Source organism: Montipora foliosa, chromosome 6, assembly GCF_036669935.1.
Source record: "Montipora foliosa isolate CH-2021 chromosome 6, ASM3666993v2, whole genome shotgun sequence".
In the NCBI taxonomy this organism is placed as follows: Eukaryota; Metazoa; Cnidaria; class Anthozoa; order Scleractinia; family Acroporidae; genus Montipora; species Montipora foliosa.
In genome coordinates this window covers 28,948,975-28,971,474 of record NC_090874.1, presented here as the reverse complement: position 1 = coordinate 28,971,474, position 22,500 = coordinate 28,948,975, and the positions used below count along the sequence as shown (strand labels likewise).

Here is a 22,500-nt window from a genome sequence, read left to right as displayed (position 1 = left end):
ATGTAGATTTGAAAGTATAGCTGGCTTCTTGACTTGAATATTTAATAAGTTTGATCGATTTTGAAACCACTGGCTCTCGGCTTGTAGAAGGATTAACAGCTCTAATCGAATGGTTTCTTAGGTGATTCCCACCACGCTGTCCTTGTGTCGGCTTTAATATCTTCCATAGAACAGGTTATCCCAGAGTTGACCAGAGAGACGTTGACCAGCCAAAGGAATCTTCATAAAATGTCGCATTGAGAGCAAAGTGTTCCTTGAGTATAATTTGCAAAATATTGCCTATCATCGCGTTAGTAGATTAATGAAGGAAAACAGTAAAAATAGTCATATGAAGTGGTAAAAATAGTGATATTCTTGTGCTCTAAAATTAAGCGGCCTACACGGGCGCTGCATATTATAGATGGGCGAAACACATGCCTTACTCAACACTGGTGCCGAAAGCTCATACGTTTCCAACAAGCTTATCAGTCTTCTCAACAAAACGCCTACAGAAACATTGACTAAACGAATCGACACGATGCTTGGATCATCCACCACCAATGTAGAGATTTACATGTATTCAGTGACTCTTGGGGCAGTAAACGGAAGTTTTAGCATGAACATTGAACCTCCAAACATGGCGGACTCCAGCAATGCAACAGCTTCTCCTTCCCACGACAGCTCCGAACCTGAGACAAGCCTAACCGAATTAAAAGGGATGCTATCTAATATTCAAGAAACCTTATCGTCGATGAAACAGGAGAATCTTAGCCTAATTAGAGAGGAACTATTGCATTTAAAAACAACTCTCAAAGACGAAATGCTAAAGTGGAAGAAGTTGGACTCCACGTTGGAACAACCTTCCAAAGAGAATGCAGAGCTAAAAAAGGAGCTCCAATTTATCAAGCAGAAATTACAAACAGTCAGCGAGGAAAAAGATAGAATTGACTTTAACCTGGAAGAATTACAGCAAAATACGCGTAAAAGCTCTCTAAAAATTCACAGCATCCCTCAAGAAGCTCATACCACAACCAAGGATGTTGTTTTAAAGATAGGAGAGGTATTGGATGTGCCGATCTTTCCGGGTGACATCGAAATTTCTCACCAGCTCAAATCACAAAACAAACCAATTATTGTTAAATTCCTGAGCCACAAGGTTAAATCCAGTCTTTACAAAAAGCGTACAACGCTCAAGGATATAACGGTGTCTGATCTGTTTCTCACGTCAAATTATGCTACTTCACTAGGACGACGAAATCGCATCTTCTTAAACGAAAACCTCACAGCCTACCGACGTAGTGTTGTCAAAAAAGCAAATGGTATGAGGAAAAATGGATTGCTTGTTAGTGCGTGAACAATTGACAGTAAGATTCTTGTTAAGACTTCACCTTCAGGATCATCAGTAAGAAATCACTGCTTAGTAACTCTGGTACAGGGGAAGGGTTTCGAAAGAAATCCAGCATGCAAGAGGTTGTTTCCAATGTAACGTTGCTTTCTGTTTCTGCTATAAGTACTTTTTGTCCCCGATCTTGTTTCCTGTTTATTTATGTATATGCTTTTGTTGTTACCCTCCTAATCATCGCCCAGTTAATTAACAGATTCTCTGCTGGTAATCTTTTCCCTGATCGTATAAGTAAACACAGTATCTTGTCACTTAACCTTCGGGGTTTGAGAAATCGTGTCAAAAGAAACAGTATATTTAGTTTTTTAAAGGATAAAAATTGTCAATTCTATTTCTTACAACAAATTTATTCAGTACCTGATGACGTGAATACGCGGAGTAATGAATGGGGAGGTGACATTTTCTTTTCGCATGGATCAACACAAAGCCGTGGTGTTTGTATCTTAATTGTCCCTTCATGCAGCTATACTGTTGAAAGTCTCAATAGGGACCAAAATGGAAGAATCATTTCAATTAACCCGAGCTCCGGCTCCGCAAATATTTCTTTGTGCAACATATATGTCCCCAACGATCTACAACAACAGTTACCGTAATTTCCGGCCGATTACCCGCCGGTAATGCGTTAATTTTCCAGTAAACCGCGGTTGCTGCGGGTAATAGGAAGGTGCGGGTAATGCGATAATTTTTAAATCTCAGGTAAGAATTTGACAGATTGAAACAAGTTAAAATGAGGATACTTAAACCAACACTTCCTTCAAATCTGTGTGTTGCCTCGTTCGTTGATTCAATCTTTAAAATGATGCTTTGTTTGCCGTAGTCTTTGTAAAACCGCTCGATGAAAGCCGAAGCAAATTGAATGAAAAACAAAAATCTTTCCCTTCCACCATGTCACAACTTGTCACCGAATTAAAAGTAAATGAGAACGAATTTCTCACTTTAACACATCCTTTTAAATTTTAAGAAAGAGTTTATCGTGAGACACAATTCAATGCTGAAAACGTAACAAGATGCGAATGTGTTTATTTTGTGATGCCACAAATTTTTCCGTTCAAAACAAATCTTTTACGATCTAGTTTAAATAATTTCAAACCTTTACTACTTAATTAAACTGATGCTTCCTTAAAACTTGTGTGTTGCCAAGCTTGTTTGTTACCGTAGTTCAATCTGAAAACGCTTCCTATTCAAGATTTGTGTGATGTTTTATTCTAGTGTTCTAAAAGCCCTCAATGAAAGCCGATGCAAATTGAATGAAAAACAAATCAATAGTGTTTAAGTGATTACTGTATTTCACTGCTTTTTTCTTCGCTTAATTTAAAAGCATTTCTCACCTGCACTCCTTTCAATTTTGTATGTGAAAGATTGAAAGCATTTTTTGTGAAAGCACGCTCAAAGCTATAGAACAAGATGCCGACATATTTCACGGCACCGCATAATTATTTAGAACGTGATTGTCGGCACGTGTGTAAACAAAACACTAACTACAGTGAAAAATTTGCTGGATTGTTCAGAGCATCAGTGAAATGTTCCTAGCTACCCCTGGCTTGAGTAATAGAGCATTTTCCCGTTTTAAGCGACTTCTTATATAGGCCCGGTCTTTTGCCCCTGGGTATGCCTAACCACCACTCCATCAGGTATTTTTAACACTCGCCCCCACTTTCTCTCAACCTATCAAAATGGCGCTCAATGATCAATTGTAAAGATGTTGGCCTTCAATTCGTATTCTATCGAGTCTTAGCGTTAATACATTGGATATTTAGGTCGTTTTAACAAGACAAACCAGAAATGACTAAGGAGAGTGTTTTATTAAAAGCCAATTCTTAGCAGAAAATGCTGTCAATCTTCTGCTTTGTAAACAACAACATGGAATATTCATCGCTCCAAGTTTGTGAGTTCTTGTCTCGGAAATACAGTAGCAAGATTTTTTCGATTTTGGGGTGCGGGTAATAGGCCAGTGCGGGTAATCTGTTGAACGTTTTTTCCCCTTGTGACAAAAATAGACCGCTGCGGGTAATCTGCCGTGTGAGTAATCGTCCGGAAATTACGGTACCCTTTTTGCGCAATCTGAATAACTTTTTAATAACAAATGTAGACATTGGAAATCTCATTGTTGGCGGTGATTGGAATGTTACCCTGGAAGCTGTTGACAAAAAAGGTGGGTCCCAGTGGATACCCACCTCATACCGCAATCAACTCATTTCCATGATGAAAGAATTTTCACTGATTGATATATACAGGAATCTTAATCCAAGTAAGCTGTGTTTCACCTACGAATCCAACACATTAAAACTCTCTTCTTGCATTGATTTTTTCCTCGTATCACAACCCCTGGCAAATCGAGTTTCTCATGTGGATACTTTAGTTTCCATCGTGCCTGATCAAAAAGCAATTAGAGTCCAATTGCAATTGGAAAATGACAATAGAGGCCCTGGGCTATGGAAATTTAATAATTCATTGTTAGAAGACGAACTTTATGTTAAATTGATCACTGACAGCTATGCTGTCATCCAAAACAAATACTCAGAAATTGAGGACAAAAGGCTGAAATGGGAACTCATTAAGATGGAGATACGTGGGATCACTATTCCTTTCTCTAAAAATAAGCTAAACAGTTACACCAAAAAGAAAGGGACATTCAAAATAGACTACAAGTGCTTGACAGAGTCATTTCTAACAGTCCTAATACAGACTGTATTAAGAACGAAATAAATGAATACAATAATTTAAAAGAAGAAATTGATCTCATTTATCAAAAGAAGGGTAAAGGTAGTATCATACATTCCAAATGTAAATGGATTGAATGAGGTGAAAAGCTGACCGCTTTCTTTTTCAACCTAGAGAAGAGGAATTACAATCGTAAGTCAATTAAAAAGCTGGAGGAAGCAGGAGGTACAACCTTGACTAATGAGGACCAAATATTCAACGAAATTGAAACCTTTTATAAGCAATTGTATAACTCCGGATTAGAGGAAAACGACTTGTTCGATTTGTTTGTACAAAGTCTAAAAACTCCTAAACTCCAATACCAACAGAGAAACGAATTAGAAGGCGAAATTACACTGACAGAGTGCAAAGTAGTACTGCGGACTTTCAGTAGCGGGAAATCACCAGGCGAAGACGGTTTTACTTGGGAGTTTTATAATTGTTTCTTTGAGCTACTAGGACAGGACTTAGTAAACTGTTTTAATGAGGCATATGTGAAAGGCGAGATGTCAATATCCCAGAGAAGAGGTGTAATATCTCTCCTCCCAAAAGAAGACGCAAACCTCCTAAAGCTTGCAAATTGGCATCCGATTACGTTATTAATTGGTGACTATAAAATTGCATCAAAAGTCATAGCTACGAGATTTGAAAAAGTTTTGGATCTCTTAATAAGTCCTGGCCAAACTGGCTTTCTGAAAGGTAGATACATTGGGCAAAATATTAGATTGGTCAACGATGTAGTAGAACAAACAAAAATACAAAATATTCCAGGTATCCTTGTACAGCTTGATTTTTGTAAAGCTTTTGATACTATCGAATGGAGCTTCATTAAAAGAAGTCTCGCACTCTTTAATTTTGGAGACCGTATACAACAATGGGTCTCGACTTTCTATAATAATTCGGAGAGAGCTGTTCTCAACAGTGGATTTTGCACAAATTTCTTTAAACTGTCGAGGGGAGTGACACAAGGCTGCCCTTTGTCCCCTTATTTATTTATCGTAGGGGGGGAAATCTTAGCGTGCAAAATCAGACAAGACAAAACAATAAAAGGAATAACAGTCTTTCAAAAAGACCTTAAACTAAGCCAGTTTGCCGACGACACAACTCTTTTATGCAATGATTGCAATTCGGTCAATCGAGCTATCACGGTTCTTAATTCCTTTGGAAATCTATCTGGCCTCAGGCTGAACCCGTCAAAAACCAAAGCGCTTTGGTTAGGGTCATTAAGAAATTGCAAGGACGAACCCTTTAACTTTAAGTGGCCCAAAGAACCGCGAAAACGAAAACGAGGAATTCAATTTTAAAGGCAAGATGCAAAAACTTGACACCGTTCTTGGCATATGGCACTCTAGGAACCTCACTCTTTTTGGTAAGTGTCTTATAACGAAATCCCTGGGCATCTCACAGCTAGTTCACCCACTTTCAACAATCGATTTCCCAACACAATTGGTTCAAGCTGTTAATTCAAGTGTCTTTAAATTTATCTGGAAAAATCGAAGAGACAAAATCAAACGCAAAATTATGATCCAAGACTATAACAAAGGTGGCCTACGTGCTCCAAGCATTGAGACCATGGCTAAATCACTTAAACTGGCATGGACATCCAGGTTCGTACAAAGTATACCTGTGCATGACGACGAATCATGGAAGGTCATTCCCAACCACTTTCTCGATAAATACGGTGGCTTGAACTTCCTGCTACGTTGTAATTATGATAAGAATTTTCTTGATAAGATGTGTCTTCCCTACTTCTATAAGTTGATATTACTACATTTCTTAGAACTTAAAATTTCTTATAATACGCAGTTTTGCCGGTTTGTATTATTCAACAATAAAGATATTTTAATTGGCGGCCATTCATTCTTTTATAGAAGTTGGTTGAATAGAAATGTCTTTCTAGTTCAAGATACAGTACCGCCTGGAAGTATTGACCCCTTTACCACGTCATTGCCGCGTCACCCTGTCGCGACTTTCCCTCGGTATTCCCGCGGTAGGCCGCTTTTCTGCCGAGGGAAATTTGCGGCTAGGCTCCAAAGTTGCCGCGGGAAAGTCAACCGAGGTAAACCCTTGGTAATTAAAATTCCGCGGTAGAGTTGGGCTTCCGTTGACTTTGTGTTTCGATAAGGTATTGTAGATTGTAATGTTGAAATCCCACCGAACAACAGAAACTGAACAAGTTTCGGCTGAAAATTGCGAACAGCAAAGAGGGTTATAGCCGCTGATCATGCACCTTGGTTTCCTTTTACATGCGAAAAGAATATCCGTACTGTAGCTAGATTCTGACCACATTTGAAACCTTCTTTGCGACATGCAGTGATTATTTCGAAGACTTATGGTGGACTATTCATTCGAAGGTTCAACGCTTGTCCCACTTGCGTGGACTTCGCCGTCATTTTATACATTTAAGTTTATGGGAGAAAATGTCCGCTTGTTTTTTGCAGCTCAGCGCACGGAACATACATTTATTCATTTATTATTTCGATATCCTGTAAACAGGACAGGGTTTTGACAATATTTACAAACTGAAAGCTTACATGTTCAGGGTGAACGGCTCGAAAACCTTGCATGACCAAGTTACGACTTCTTGTGGTTTCCTACTGCAGTATTACTTTCTAAGGTTGTTTAGTGTAACAAATCACAAAAAAGAAAAACACTCCAAGGAAAGAACCCAGGATATCAAACCCCTGAAACAGTCGAAAATTATTTGATCTAAACTGAAAAGATTGCTTTCGTGCTCTGGGTAATCATTGGTGCATATCGGCATGGTTATGCAAATTTATCATGAGTGGACGCCCGCTGCGAAAAGAGTTGCACGTGAAAGCGCAACGTGAGCACTGGAGCAAAGATGGTTCAAACATTCTAAAGTTTGTTTCGCTTGCTGGTTTTGCATTTCTTAAAATTCGTATGCAAACGATGAGCGTTCAGATAAGTAAGAGACTTCTTTTCTCCACTAACTACAGTCTATCCTTAAATTTATTTTCCATGCGTAATCAACATGCTGCAATTAAAAAATATTTATGGAAGTCAAGTACACTATTGCACGAATGATAAAACAACGCGAAAATGTATTTTGCTGCAATTGCTATGATATAACAATTTATTGCTGATGAAAAGCGATGAAAAAAGAAACCATTCTTAAATTATTCGTCGGTACGTTTGGTCTCAAAATAGTACCGACAAAGGCTCCGATGCCTCGGAAGAATGTTGCGATTAAAATTGAAATTTGACAAGTTAAACAATAATACAATGTATGTGGAAGGAATACCTGCTTTTAACCAAAATGGCGATGATAAAACGAAGACAATCGCACAAGTTTGAATTTCAGGTCTCCAAATAAAATAAAGTCAGGCTTAGACGAAAGGAGATACAATTGAACCATTTCCAAAACCAAACAAATAATTTCTCACGCACACATACAGTATTACAACCTGGAGAACAACGAGTGTTGCGTTGGCTGGATAATCAAGCTGTCGCTTACACTGTATCTTTAAAGAAGTCTTGAGTTTTACATTATATAAAGATTATAAAATTTGAGTCCTTACGTAAATGGCACACTTTCTCATTTTGATTACAATTTCTTGCATTAAGAATCGATTCTTCACACCATGAGATGTAAAATTTGACAGTCTTCCGCTTATTTTACAAGAGAAACAAATCATTGTTCTTTCCCGCGGCAAGCCTCGTCTTTTCTCCCGCGGCAAATTTCCCGCGGGAAAGTGCACCTCGGTTTTACCGAGGGAAAAAAATTTGCATACCTTGGTGCCACGCGTCCACTACCTGCGGCAAAGACGAGGTATTGCCTCGTCCCTAGGGGTCAATACTTCTAGGCGGTACTGTATCTTAGGAGATGATGGTAAGGTACTCTCTTACTCGGAATTTTTTAGGAAATTTCGACTGAACGGTAATTTCTTACAATACATGCAAGTTGTTTCTGCGATTCCTAAGGATGTGATAGAGGACGCACGGAGACACCACATTGATAAAACTAGTATTTTGTCCAAAAGCTCCTTCCAGCTCTCAGTGGACCTTTCATCAGATTTACTTAAAATGAAAAATAGAAATTACTACTGGCTCTTGATTAGTAAAGATCAACAGGAAATAAACGCTAACATGAAATGGGAAAGAGACTTCCTTCCTGAAAAAATACTTGCAAGGCATCATTTCTCCCGTGTGAAAAATATTTGCAGAGATAACAAACTAAGAGAATTCTACTTTAAACTCTTACACAGAATTGTCGTCACAAAAAGAGAACTGTTCATGTATGGTATTGCAGAAAATGTGCTCTGTCTTTACTGCAGACAAAATGATTCAATAATTCATACTTTTTGTAACTGCCACTGGACCAAGTGGTTTTTTTCAGAAGTAATCAAATGGTTCAATGTTGAAAATGCCAACAGTCATTAGTATCACATTCATTCAATTGCCACTGTTGGGTGCTCAGGACTTTAAGAGCTGCTTCCTAAGCTTGGCTGGCTTTCTACGTTCACTACTATCAGTAGACAGTTTCATGATGGCATCCACGAAAGACAGAACGTCATTCGGGAGCTATTAGAGCCAATCAGTAATGGTATTAAGGAAGGCTGTCTGCTGGCACAAAATATCAAGCTAATTTTTTGCTACATTCAGAAAGGAAGCTACTGACGAAAAAGTTAAAGAAGACTTTTCATAAACAAAATCTCAGGGCATACCATAGTTCACATACCTCCAGCAGCCTGGCTTTCCACAGATGGCCCTGTCTCATCCACCAAAGTAAAGAATGTTCCTACTTTGCGACCATCTAATACTTGACGAATCACATAATCACTACTGGTGCCATTTGCTATTACCACACTGGTGCCTCTCTCAAGGGCCCACTTAGCTGCCTAAAAAGCAAGTAGGTTTTAAACATGTAAATTGTCATGGTAACTAAGAAAGTTCCCTCAAAACTTTAAAACATCCATTGCTACATGTACACCAAAGATGGGACAACAAGATTGCTATCACTGTATGAATGCAGAAGATACACGGATGTCCAGGTCACATGATCGAGGATGAGAAACCCATTAGATACTTTCACTCAATGTTTCAAAGTTGCCATTGCTGACTTTTTGAAAAATAATGTCTCTCCATCTACAATATTGTGCTGTTGTTTTGTTACCAAAGTTTGCATAACTAACTCTTTTTTATTCCCACAAAGGAAAATAGTGTCCCTTAAGAGGGTATAAACTTAACAATGATGCTGGAAAGAATGGTGTTGTTTCGCTGACTTAAAGTACGGTGAGCCACGTTTTTTTTTGTGCTAGTTCACAGCATGCAATAAACTCCTGCAATGATTATTCAAAACAAATATAAATTTTAAAAAATCACAGGAAAATTTGGGAAACAATTTGTGCAGACACATGGCCACCATGCATGGGGATGGTAGCTTATTTCCATGAAGCTGCAGTCCTTTTTGGCATTGAATGGTGACTGCTCACTTCATAACACCTGATTTAGCAAACAGCTTTTTTATAAAAAGGACCAAAATCTAAGAAAACACAGTAATAATTTTAAATTTTGATCCAGTGGTACTCCTATATACCTTCAACAATTTATAAATTATGCAGCTTTCCACTTGCTTAAGTATGACTCTGGGTTGATATCAAAGTATTTCACAATTTCATTTAAAATGTTATTTCCAGACACTCAAACAGTCCCAATTGTCTGGAATTTCGCTGATCAACAGCCATAACGATTACCCATGTCGTCTTGCTCTTTATTACATACACACTGAGATTTACGCGCCAAAAAGAATCGAAATAAAAATAGTCTCTTCGCACACGATAGAAGGCAGCTGATTCGTCATACAATTTTTTTCACTACTGAAAAATGACGTATCTACGCCCTTATTGGCTTTTTCATTATTTTCACTAGTGAACAAAACCGTGTCGCTTGTTCACCGCTCCTCTTGACTGACAAATAGCACATTTCTAAGAGCTTTGGCGCATTTTCTTTAGAAAGATGGCTTCAAATCAGACTAACCGTTTTCAGAGCCTAGATTCATCATAAGAAGAGTGTGTAGACAGACAGGAAAATGAAAATACCAAAAAACAGACCAAATATGATCTGTTCCACGAGTTTCTTGTTTTGAAACGCGAGATGAGACAAATGGATGTATTGACTCCTCAAGAGCTGAACAAGTTTCTCAGCGAGTTCCTTATAACGGTTTGCAAGAAAGAAGACAATGAGGAATACGAGCCTAATTCTTTGAGGGCATTCTTGGCTAGCTTTGAACCCCATTTGAAGAAAAAAAAAACTGTGGACTTTGCCTTATGAAAGACGTCCAGTTCGAGCAAACTCGGAAAGCGCTTCAGTCAAAGCAAAGGGATCCAAAACTGAAAGGCAAGGGCAACAAGCCTAATGCTTCTCTTGCTTTAAGTCCGGGTTACGAAGCTGCAAGGAGCACAGAAAAATGTGTTGGGGAGAGGTAAAACTTTGTCAAACTTCCACAGGGCAGGAGTACCTCGAATTCAAAGAAAGAGAAACCAAAACTCGTTCAGGAAACGATCCACGGAATGTAAGAGCCATTGCTGTTTGCTGTGCCGAACAACGAGAAATGTCCAGTAAAGGCCTACAGACAATTATTGTTGGAGTCCTTGATGATACACTGTCTGACCACCTACAAGCTAAATCTGACCTCACTCTCGTGGACGCTGCTCACATAAGCCGACAAGCCGAGGCAAGAAAACAAAATCGAACCACTGTCCGTGGGGTAGAAACTCAAAACGATGTTGATTACGTCAGTCAGCCACGCTCTCACAACAAACAAAGTCTATGCAGAAAAGCGACCTGCGGAAATGAAAACCGACAATGCACCGTTTTACTTGGCAATGAACAATGTAAAATCTGGCTCTGGCAAACCGTGGTTCAAAAAAGGTCCAGTTGGTGTAAATAAGCTTAATACCTTAATGAAAACAATGGCACAGAAAGCCGGACTCGGGCCAAACTTCAAAAACCAGAGCGGCAGAAAAACTATGATTCAAACTTTAGTCAACAACAACATGCCACCAACTGATATTATGCAACTGTCAGGACACAAAAACGTACAGAGTATCATTAGTTACTCTACAGTCTCACAGAAACAACAGTTGAACATGTCTCACACACACAGAAAGAGCTCCCCAGTCTGGCTCTTCTATTCCGGAGAAAAGAAAGCACGAGTTTGACAAACTCACTCATCCAAAATTTCGTCCAACTTTTTCTCAGCAAAGCAAGCATGCAGCACAGCAGCCCTTTCTCTTTTTTCGGGAGCTGTTATAAGCGGAGGACATATTAGTGTGGCAATGAACACTTTAAATCAATCGCCCACTCTTTCAGTGCGAGAAGAGAACCCAAACAAAACTTATAAATGAATCAAACCTCTTGATTCGGATTCTGACTAGTGTTTGTCAATTCAAGCATGTGGCAACAAAAAATGAAGTCTCAGGTTTTCACTTCTGTATTTCATATTTCGAACTATTTTGACAATATTTTTAGGATGCCTTATTTTATTTCAACTAGTTCTGCCTTTTAACAGCATTTTTGCTTGATAATTAGATTTAAAGTATTTTACAAGGAAGCCATTTCAGTGCAATTCTCGAACTGTGAGGCGGCTTGACCGCGCAATGTTTTCCTTTGAAAGAAAATAAAGATACATTTATTTTTCAGTTATCTTCGCTTATGAATGTCGGTATGTATATAATAAACAAGTTATTTCACGGTTAGTTCGCTTGTACGATTTTTTTCACTCGTTTTGTAAAACAAACGAACGAGCGCAGCGAGTGAGTTTGTTTCACACAACTTGTGAATAAAAATCGTATGCGCTCACCAACCGTGAAATAACCTATACTTAAACTTAAAAAATGGATTGAACCTCCATAGGTTTTGGGTGCTTATGGTTCCAGTTGAATAATCAGTATTTATACCTTGACCTTGGATTCCATGCCTCCACGTCCTACACGAGACTTGTCCCCATATTCAATATTGCTTACATCATTGGGTCTGAAAGTGTCCAAGAGACGAGATTCTGGCCGATCAGGAGGGCCACTGTAAATGCCTTGCACATCTGACAATATTATGAGCAAGTTGGCTTTCAACTCTACAGACAGCAGAGCAGATAGGGTGTCATTGTCTTTGATACTGATCACCTGAAATCGAAACGAATTTCATATTGGAGCACCACTACCCTGCTAACGCAATTCTCAAATTCATTAATAATTCATAAAGTCAACTGCAAATTACTGCATGTATACCACATCATACATACATACATACATACATACATACATACATAACTTTATTTCGATTCGGATTTTTTTTTGAGTAGCAAAGAAATATGCTAGTATCTCCGAATGTAATCTAAAATAAAAATGCAAACTACACAATAACAACGATATTAAATTACAATAGCTTAGATTATAATATTACGATAAAACTAAACAAAAGTATGTACAATGAGATAAGACATAATAAAAACTAAAATATATATGACTTGATATTCTTCCTAAAATTAGTTACGCTAGGCGCGGTTCTAAGTTTATCAGTTAAGATATTCCAGTATTTGGTTGCAGTGAATTTAAATGAGTTTTTGCCATAGTTTGTAGTGTTCACACAAGGTTGGTACAACTTATTTATACCTCTAAGCCCTTGGGTATTGCGTCTCAGAATAAGTAAGGATGTGATATACGCAGGTGTTAAAGCATGAAGGGCTTTGTAGACCATTATAAGCATGTCTTGTATTCTTCTTGTTTGTAAAGTTGTCGTATTCAAATTGTTGAGCAGAGTTTCATATGTGTTGTTATTGTCATCAAAAATAAGACGTAGAGCCTGCTTGTTTAGCAATTCTAATTTTCACGCGTTTCCGGCTCCGCAAAAGTGCCATACATTACTACAATATAGAAAATACGGCACGATGAAAGCTTTATACAACCTAGTTTTAGTATTACTGGATACAATATTTCTGAAACGCTTAATAACCTTAAGCTGGTTGTTAACACGATCACAGATGTCGGAAACATGTTTACTAAACGTTAATTTGCTGTCTAAGTTAACCCCTAATTAGTTAATTTGATCTTTTTTCTTAATTTCAATATCACCTACTTTAAAATTGTATTTACGGCTAGTTTCTCCAAGGATCATTACTTGAAATTTTTCAGGATTAGCTTTCACATGCATGTGTTTGGATACCCAATGAAAAGCAATATACCACTCTCCAGTGAAAGTGGTATATACCACTAAAATATGCACAGTGACAACTTGCACAAAAGCAATGAATATTTACATCTACATGTATGTAATGGCCGTGTCCAAAGTTTGTACTCTTTCTTCAAAGTCTTTCGTGGTAAAAAGGCCCGCTGGGTTCCAAAGTACAGGACTTCACTAATGGATTCTGTTTCTATTCCTCGAAAACCTTACACGACCATTTGGTTTTATAGGCTGTTGATTTCGGTACTGCGTTATCAACACTTTTCGACTGCCGAAATCTCTCGAAAGACTTTGTTGCGGTATACATCCTGACTAAACCACTACTGAACTTGTAAATGTAACTTTCACATCTCAGAATAAATTAAATTGCATCATAGATGCAAGTTAATTAAGCCAATGAAAAACATCTTTGATATTGAAATTATCCAGGAAGGAATGTTAGATAGCAAACAATTCTAATTGGAAGTCTTTGTTTATGATTTGTTTGAGAGTGATTATGAGAAGTTATTTCCAAAACTCATGCTTCGCACTTCATCAGGGTATCCAAACACCTCGAAACAATAAAAGCACTTGGCCTACGGCCTCGTTCTTTCATTTGTTTCTCGGTGTTTGGATACCCCAATGAAACACTCGCTCTCGTTTTGGAAAAGTACATCCAGGAAATAATATGTATCCAATTTAGCATAGTTTTAAAAGGTTATACAGATACCATGACATGATCATAACAAACCATATCGGTAACTTATGTAAGGCACAAACTGGCAAACCAAATGATTGACAGTCAATCTAAGCTAACGTTTAAGAATAGAGAGCCATTGCCTTACTCATGGGTAGGTGTTGTAATATATGTAATGGCAATGGTGCCATATTTTCACAAACACTGTCACAGTGGTTATAGATGTAAACAAACCATGATTTCTTAGGATAACAGGATACTGTTGCTCTGAAAATTAATAATTCAAGCCCACAGATGAGGTGTGAAAAGTGAAGGCAATTTGATGGATGGATACCACAGGATCATCACACATTTAGAAAGCTTTTACGCAATGCAATAACACTTCTAACATAAAAATAATGAACATTTCAATGCAAATATTAACAAAACACTCTGAGAGCGTAAACTGGGTTGTGTGTGGTACAAGTTAAACAAAAACCCAGGGAACTGACTTTGGAGGTATTAAATGCATTGAAACTGGGTTTTCCGACGAGTAATGCTGGCTGGGCTGATTCAAAAATAAAAAATTGAAAAAAATGGGAATCCAATAATATTGCTACTCCTGGTAGCTCCTACTATCCCACCATAAATCGAATGCAATCAAACTGAACTTCACTCGAACTCAATAGGCCACTTTACAGTTGTGGTTAAGTTACCTGACCTAAGAATAGAAATGAGGCTGCTGGTGACCCTGCTAATTGATACAAATCTTTGTGCTTTTCAAATGTTAATGTAGATTAATTAGAATTACAACAACACCACTTACATGAGAAACGCAGTGAGGTCTGTATCAATACAAGGTCACCAGCAGCCTCGCAGCCATTCATAGGCTAAGTCACTGAGCAAACAACTGTAAAATGGTATACTGAACTCAATCTATGGATTGCGTGCGATTGAATTCTGCAATCAAACTCACACAAATTCATGATTTTTGTTGCTGATGTTGAAAATCAATAACAAGTTCTTGGAGGCTTGACCTACTGCAGTACACCTCTGAGTTTCATGCTTCTTATGAAGCGATCATCAGGCAACTACCAGAAAGAAGGAATACATGGTCTTTTACCGTGATTAAAAAAAAAAGCAGTAGTGCTTCGTTTATTGGCTAGGATGCAATTCTTCAATGATTAGAAGCAACTTTGAAAAAGAGATTGAAGGAGGCCTGAAACCATCATATGAATCCCTTGAAGAGGCCTGAAGTTCAGTTGCATCTATTAATGCCAAATATGATCCTTGCTAAAATGGTTGCCTATGAGCAAGAGAAGTTATGACTTATAAATGAGAACAGAAGCCTGAAAGTGGAGCGTCAGAGTACTACAAACCAATTGAAGATTCTAAAGGGTTCCCTCCATGACTTGGCAAAATATTCTTGAAGAGACTTGGTTAAAGTTAAAGGAATTCCACTTGGTCCTGAGAACCAGACAAACGATATTGTTCTAAAAATTGGTGAGAAAATTGGTGTCAATAAACATGAGGATGTCATTTCGACCAGCCATCGTCTTGCGATAAAAAAGGCTAAATCTAATGATGGAGCAAGTAAGGGATCACCATGTAGTACAGTCAAGTTGGTCAGATGCAATGTGAGGGAAAGATTTTATAACGCAAAAAAAAAAAAATTCTCGCATCTCATGATTTAGGATATTCGGAGGAAAGCAGGATCTTTCTGAACCAAAGCCTTACAGAAAGAAATAAGAAGCTTTTCAGGAAGTGTCTTACAGTCAAGAAGGATAAACATTTTTAATTTATATGGACTCAAGCTCAAAAGATTTTTATGAGGAGGGATGGAGAGCTAGGTAATCTTTGTAAAAGATCCCAGTGACCCGCCAAATCATGCAGCCTGAAGAAATGCTCAGTGGCATGTGAGTATATACTCCTGTTTCTCACTAAATGTACATAATGAATTGTCAAAAATGTAAAAGTAGTATTGTTAAAGTGCTAAAATGCCCAATTTTTATTTTTCTTTGGATTTCAAAAGTATGTTAACTATTAAAACATCCACAAGAAAAAACAAACTCGCTTAAAGAAAGGCAAGTGAGTGTGAATGTTTCAAAGCAGTACTTTCAGAAAAAAAATCCTTCAATCACGCCATTAATTACCAACAAGTACATGTAGGCTCAGAAGCGTACACTGTACTAGTAACAAACCACTTCTAAATAATGGCAAAAACGTTACAATGTCATGTGTCAGCAAATGTCGTGTGATGTCTTCCTCCAATCCTTGGTACCAGAAAATTCGTGGTATCATAACAATACTAATAATTTACGAATAATATACTATAATATAACAATATACTAATAACAAACAAAAGCTTCTGCAGTTGTAACTCCTTTAAAGAAACATTATTTTATCAACAGAACTAGAATGTCACCTGGGAGATCGAAATCACCTTGTGTGCCTTCAATTTGCATAACAACAATTTATGTGCTATAAACAACTCAGTCACGCTTTTCTCATGCAATTCGCCTTGGAATATATCCGCTATTTTGGCAAGATATTACTCAGCACATGTATTTACTTTTCATTTCTTCTGGCTTTGCAAACGCGGAATGGATACAGAAAAAGTCCAAACAAAACAAGTTCCCCATCAAGTTGCCTTAGAGAATCTGCCTCTCTGGGACTCCAGGAAAATTAAACTTGATTCATGTTGATCTTCTTCTCAGCCATCAACATAGTGATCGTGTACTGAGCGTCGAATTCACAACCAACCTTAATTTAATTTGATAAGTCGCATAAAAGGAATTTCAAACATGGACAAAAACTCATCAAACCACATATCTAGCTGATTTGAAACTATACACGAAGGCAGCTGATTTTTGACCCAATCGCTCGACTCGACAGTGTGACAACAATCTACATTTGCGGTGACTGTCATACAAACGGTTCGCATGGAAAAAGGTGTTCTCATTGCTACCTTCATAAACATTTCTTTGAATGGGATTTTAGAGTCCTATCATGTGAAAAGTCTTTGTGCAAACATACTAAAAAATCATCATATTGTTGCAACATTTGTTTGCATATGATACATGTAACTCCTGAGATCGACCGTGCATTGACCTGAAATTTTTCATCTTAATTGTTGCAAGTTTTGTATATTACCTTCCTTCTGAGATGTTGCAGCAAAGAAGTTTTTGCAGTCCGGATTTCTTAACAGAAAAAAAGTTCTTGTGGTGCCAACTTCTAACCGCAAAGAAATTCTTGCGGCTGGTAGGATTGTGGTTCAGGAGCCACAAGAAGCCACCAGAAGTTGCCACCCTGGGGACCAAAAAGAAGTTCCAGCGCATGCATTATTAATTCTTGGGCTGTATTGCAATATGTTACAAATCCCAAGTCATGGTATCCTGTAACCAAATGCACCATTTATATCTCGTCCATGCCTAACATACAGCATTTGAAACCTGTGACGATAACACCACATAAACATGACACCCCATACAGAGCATGAGGGACTGGGCCCAGATGTTTGGCGCAACAGTTCGTCAGCTCTCTGTCAGACGATACCAAGAACTGGAATGATCTCTACCACAGAGAAGTGCAACCAGGGCATTCAGTCTTCCTTAAGCCAGCTGAACAACCTGCCTTGGAGGCCAATGAGAGGGACCAGGCGGGAAATGAAGACAACGAAGTATGATTTGTCAAGTCTAAAAGAAATGTTGTCTTGTTATTGGGTCAAAAACATTGGTTCAGGGGTAGTAAAAGTAAAATACTCTTTCACATGTACAATAAAGGGGTTTAGTTTCTAACAAAGCTGCGGTGCTGTGTTGGTGGGGAAGGGAAATACAGAAATGGTTTATCAAATTGACTACTGTGAAGAAATTTGAAAGCTGACGTTTTGAATTAGGACTTCTTTTCATAATGAAGAAACTGTGAAATTCTCCGGTGGCAATACTGTACAACTTGTTTTATACAAGATTCATGAATATTTGTCTCTAAGATTTTCAATTACATATCTAGCAATATACAACTTCTGGAAAGTAACTACATGGTATTACTTGAATCATTACAATTTATATCAATAAACTGTCATTTATCTTTACAGGAAATTAATCATTTTGCAAAATGGCCTGTTCGCAAGCTGACGAAAAGCAAGTTTCTTTGGAAAAATCAAAAGTAAGATTTCTAGCACTACACAGATTTGATCTTGTAGGAGAAATAATACTCCTTTACCATACACCCGATTTTAAAGCTGTTATACAACCTGTAAAAAAAAAAAGCTCTCCAAGAATGCCATGACTAAACCTATTTACTCAATGCACTTGTTTGATAAGGCGTTTAAACTGCCCCAGGGACTCTACAAGCCTTACTTCTCAAGGAGCTGCAGCTAAAGCTATTTTTACAATAGTTTGTGTGTAGTAATGGAACTGTTAGTTCGTTCTAAGAGTCTCTGACGTTATAAGCAGTTTCACGCTTTGCAAACTTAGAACATAAATATTCCATAGCCAACCCGTGCAGATACTTATAAACCATTGTAGCATTTTGTATTTGCTGATTGCAAGGTAGATTCTCCCATCTCAGAAGCTCAAACAAGTGGCCAGCATCAGCTTCATTGTAAGTCAAAACATGGGCTGCTCTATTAGTAATTATTTCTGTACCTCATTCTGCAAAGTTATCCCACAGTTTCCTCAAACAACATTGCCATAGTCAAAATGTGGATGAATATATTAGATCGTAGTTAATAGAGGGGACTGGTTTGGAAGCTCGGCAAACATCAAATGAGCAAACAAAGATGCCAAGATTTAGGTTGGAAAGTCCATGACCGTGCACAAATTCTTTTGTTTTGCACTCATACACTATGCATGAATTATGTAACCAATGCATTTCTATTGGCTAGTTCCTCAGTACAGAGTAAACAACTGTTGTGTCTTGTGCACGGTCAAGGCCAAAAAAGAGAACAAAAACCTACAACAAAGAAATTTGTCGGGTTTCATAACCATTCCCCTCTATTAACTATGATTAGATCCAAGGTTGCTTGAGGAGCAAATTTAAGTGTCTTGTGCATTTTATCACCCAATGCCAGAAGCATCAAGTTTCTTGCTAGTTTATAAATGTGACTGCCCCAATCACAGTTGTTCTCGATGGGTACTAGTGATTTTGCGGTAATAACATGGCTAATTTGGACATCATTAATGGCAATTGTCAGGGAATCTGTGAGAATACTTAGCCTCTGCCTTGATGCAATGAGCACGAACTCGGTTTTTTGTCGTATTTATAGTAACTTTGTTTGCTGTCAGCCAATTGTGAGCATTTTCTAAATCTTGATTTAGACGAACTGAATATTGTCTACACTGCAACCTGCATATGTTAGATGGCCATAAATCAGCGTACATCCTGGGCTGCCAATTTAGAAGACCATTAACCCATTGATCCCTGAGAGTGACACTTAGCAGATTTTAATCTGTCTAACGCCAGACAATTTTACTTTGGTGAGCGTTTGAGGTGTGAAGGGGTCAATATACAGCAACAATAGTAGTGGCCCTAAAATCGTCGACTGGGGAACGACAGTTAATTAGAGTAACCCTTTGATTGAGCACATTTGTATACGATTTTCAAACTAACACCCAAACCATCAGTAACCATTTTCATAATTATATGCCGTAATGGCTTAATTTTGACAAGAGGATCTTGTGATCAACTGTGTCGAAAGCCTTTTTAGATCTGGCAAAAACATTGTTTATCGTGCAATGATAAAATTAATGTTATATGCCCAAGTGTCTGGGCCTCTGAGCGTGACAGCCAAGTGAATATATTTCTCTTTGCAAATGATTTCGTGCTCTTCTAAACAGACATACAATTAATCATAAAGCATTCTTTCACACACTTTAGCCACAACTGAGATTACAGAAATTGGGTGATAGTTGTTTAGATCATCGCCTCGTTCTCGCCCTTTGGCGCGGTACTGGGTTCCAATAGGCATATTGCGTGACAAGTTATATTTTATATATGGCATGACACGTTTTACATTTTGTAGCAAGTTTTATGTATGAGCTAAGATGTTTTATTTAGAGAGCAATAAGTTGGTAAAAGTTAAGAATCCGATCCCACCAACGTGTCGGTTGACACACCACCAACACACTACCGACACGTCGGCCAACACAAAGTTCTTGGAATGATTTACTGATACATGGATATATCCTAGCTGGTTGAGGGGTATGTACGGAGTGAATTGATCTGAGTAGATGACAGTTCCAGGTTGGATATGTGTAGTGATGAGACGATGAACAAGGGTCTCTCTAGTTCGGTCGGGAACGCGGAAGATGATAAAGATGAAGTCTCAGGCAACGCGTTTGCCAGAGTGAAAACTGGGTTCTAATAACACTTGTCGTAATGGAAAGTGGGTTCTAATATCACGAAATACAAGATGGTGGTCAAAAGTAAATTTCTCACTTTCCGTCGAAGACATTTCCGTTCAGTTTGAAAAAGGTATGTTTAGGTTTTCAACAGTTCAATAGGGCCCAAATGAGTCACCGACACGCCACCCACGCATCTTATATGTTATAAGATTAAACAGCCGCCAACGCATCAGCCAACAGTCGACCAACAGTCGACCGACACGTTGGCCGACGTGTTGGGCGACACGTTGGTGGGAATTGGATTCTTAACTTTTACCAATAAGTTTTACTTATTAAATGATAAGTTTTACATATGACAATCAGTATTTTTGATACAAACGGCATTCCATAAAAGGACGTCTCTATAGAATTTGGGTGTATTACCTAGTAGTTTAACATTGTAATTGCAGTTTAGTAGGAAATTTAGACCTACAGTGTATGTACTTGCTGGAAAAAAACTGGGACCCAAACTGCTTTGGAAAAAAATAAACCAGAGGAAAAATTGAACTGACATATGTAACAAACCTAGGCACTTGTGACCTAGCTTCTACGAACACTGAACCTTTCATTTTGCAGTACTGATTAGCTCTGCTGACTAGCTACTGTAAAGAATTTAATTTTCTTGAAATGTAAACGTGATGAAGACCAGCTGAAAATAGGCTGATCGTTTATGAGATACATGTCTAAATCTAGCAATTCAAAATTTGAAAGGAAACATAGCTATCGTTTCATCAAGCACCACATCTTAAGTCAGTTCAAAATACCTTTAAGTTTGTGGCCTGAAGATACATGATACAAGATATTAGGAGGTGGTACATAAGGCTTTCGGTTGTAGATGATTATTCTCAATGTCCATGTAGGACAATTCCGAAAAAACACAAAATAATACTTTATTTCTGCACAAAGTTTCATTGCTTGGCTTAACCAGATTAAGCCTCCATGAAGTTAGTGGCATCAATACAAATATCTCTGCTGGTTCGAAAATTGTGCTTCACTGGAAACAAGGAAAACAAATTCAAAAAGGCTAAAAGCGGATAGTTAAAAAGTTAGAGCTCTCCTCTTTCTGTAACCTTAGTCTCTCCTTGTAAGACAGATAAAAGATATGTTCAATAGAACAAAATCCTCTCACGGGCCTGGTCTTTGACTTTTTATGTATCATTTAAAACTAATAACTATCACTTACCGGTCCTCTCCTCATCTTAACAAAGTGGAAGGCACAGAGAGAAGGAAGGTGATGCGTGAAAGGGAAGGAGACAATACTAAAATTAGAAATGTTGGTTAACACCATTTATCCTTATAAAACTTGTAATGAACATTCAACCAATTTCACAACTGTTTTAAAGTCCCACACATGACTAAAACAAGTAAACAGACAAAATAATGGAAATTAAATGTGGCAATCCAGTGATAAAATTCATGGATTTCTGGTAACTCATGGAATGCACTACACTGGATGGACTGGATCACATTGAAGTGAAGTGAATTTTATTGGAATGGAGTAAAGTGAAATGAAGTGAGTTGATTTTAATAATTATTTCATTGTATTGTAATGTACATCTTTCTGGAATTGAAGAGCTGGGTGCATAAACACCCTGTGTAATGAATTTTAGGCTGCTTTTCAATTCTGCTCAAAGTTGGCCGAAATTTTGCTTGTTGCCTACTCTTCGACTTAAAAACAATCCCCTGCATTTTTACCCCTCAGAAAGTTCCTTGAAAAACATGTGGTGCCCAAAAGATTTTACCCATAGTGATTTGAACCAACCACACTTAACCCATTGGCATCCAAACCAGCCGTAACTGGCCGCGCGCAACGACACCTGAATTACCCAAACGGCGGCTTGATCTAAGGCCTCTACCCACTCTCCCTTAGAAAATCTATATGTTTTGTTGTTATGGAGATTTAGTAGGATAATTGACCAATCATTTAACATCTTGTGAGCCTATTTTGACAGCTGATAAGAGACCCCACAAGGGCTGGCTTTTTTGCCCTTTCGATCGCGCGATCAAATCACGCGATCAAATCACGCGAAAACAACAGCCGATGTGCCAGATAACGCATCAAACGATGGGGTTCATGCTTTTTTTTTCAGATTCAGAAGATCTAGGGATCTAAGGGATCTTTTACGGTTTTCCTGTAAGAGGAGGGGATACTAGAGACAACAATTTTGATTTAGATCGCT

The 22,500-nt window shown here is 38.0% G+C and overlaps 1 protein-coding gene across 4 annotated transcripts in view; it reads right to left on the bottom strand.

Moving 5' to 3' along the window:
* Positions 1-22,500, bottom strand: part of LOC138007091 (delta-1-pyrroline-5-carboxylate synthase-like) — a 209,368-nt gene that overhangs the window by 133,382 nt on the left and 53,486 nt on the right. For 2 of the 4 annotated variants that reach the window (XM_068853811.1, XM_068853813.1), the window contains exons 5-7: positions 21,504-21,518; positions 12,004-12,225; positions 8,784-8,943 (exon numbers count right to left, since the gene is read on the bottom strand). In XM_068853811.1, the coding sequence (XP_068709912.1) occupies positions 8,784-8,943; positions 12,004-12,225; positions 21,504-21,518 (397 nt within the window). The remainder of the gene's footprint in view (positions 1-8,783; positions 8,944-12,003; positions 12,226-21,503; positions 21,519-22,500) is intronic. The other 2 variants (XM_068853812.1, XM_068853814.1) reach the window with 1 other exon arrangement.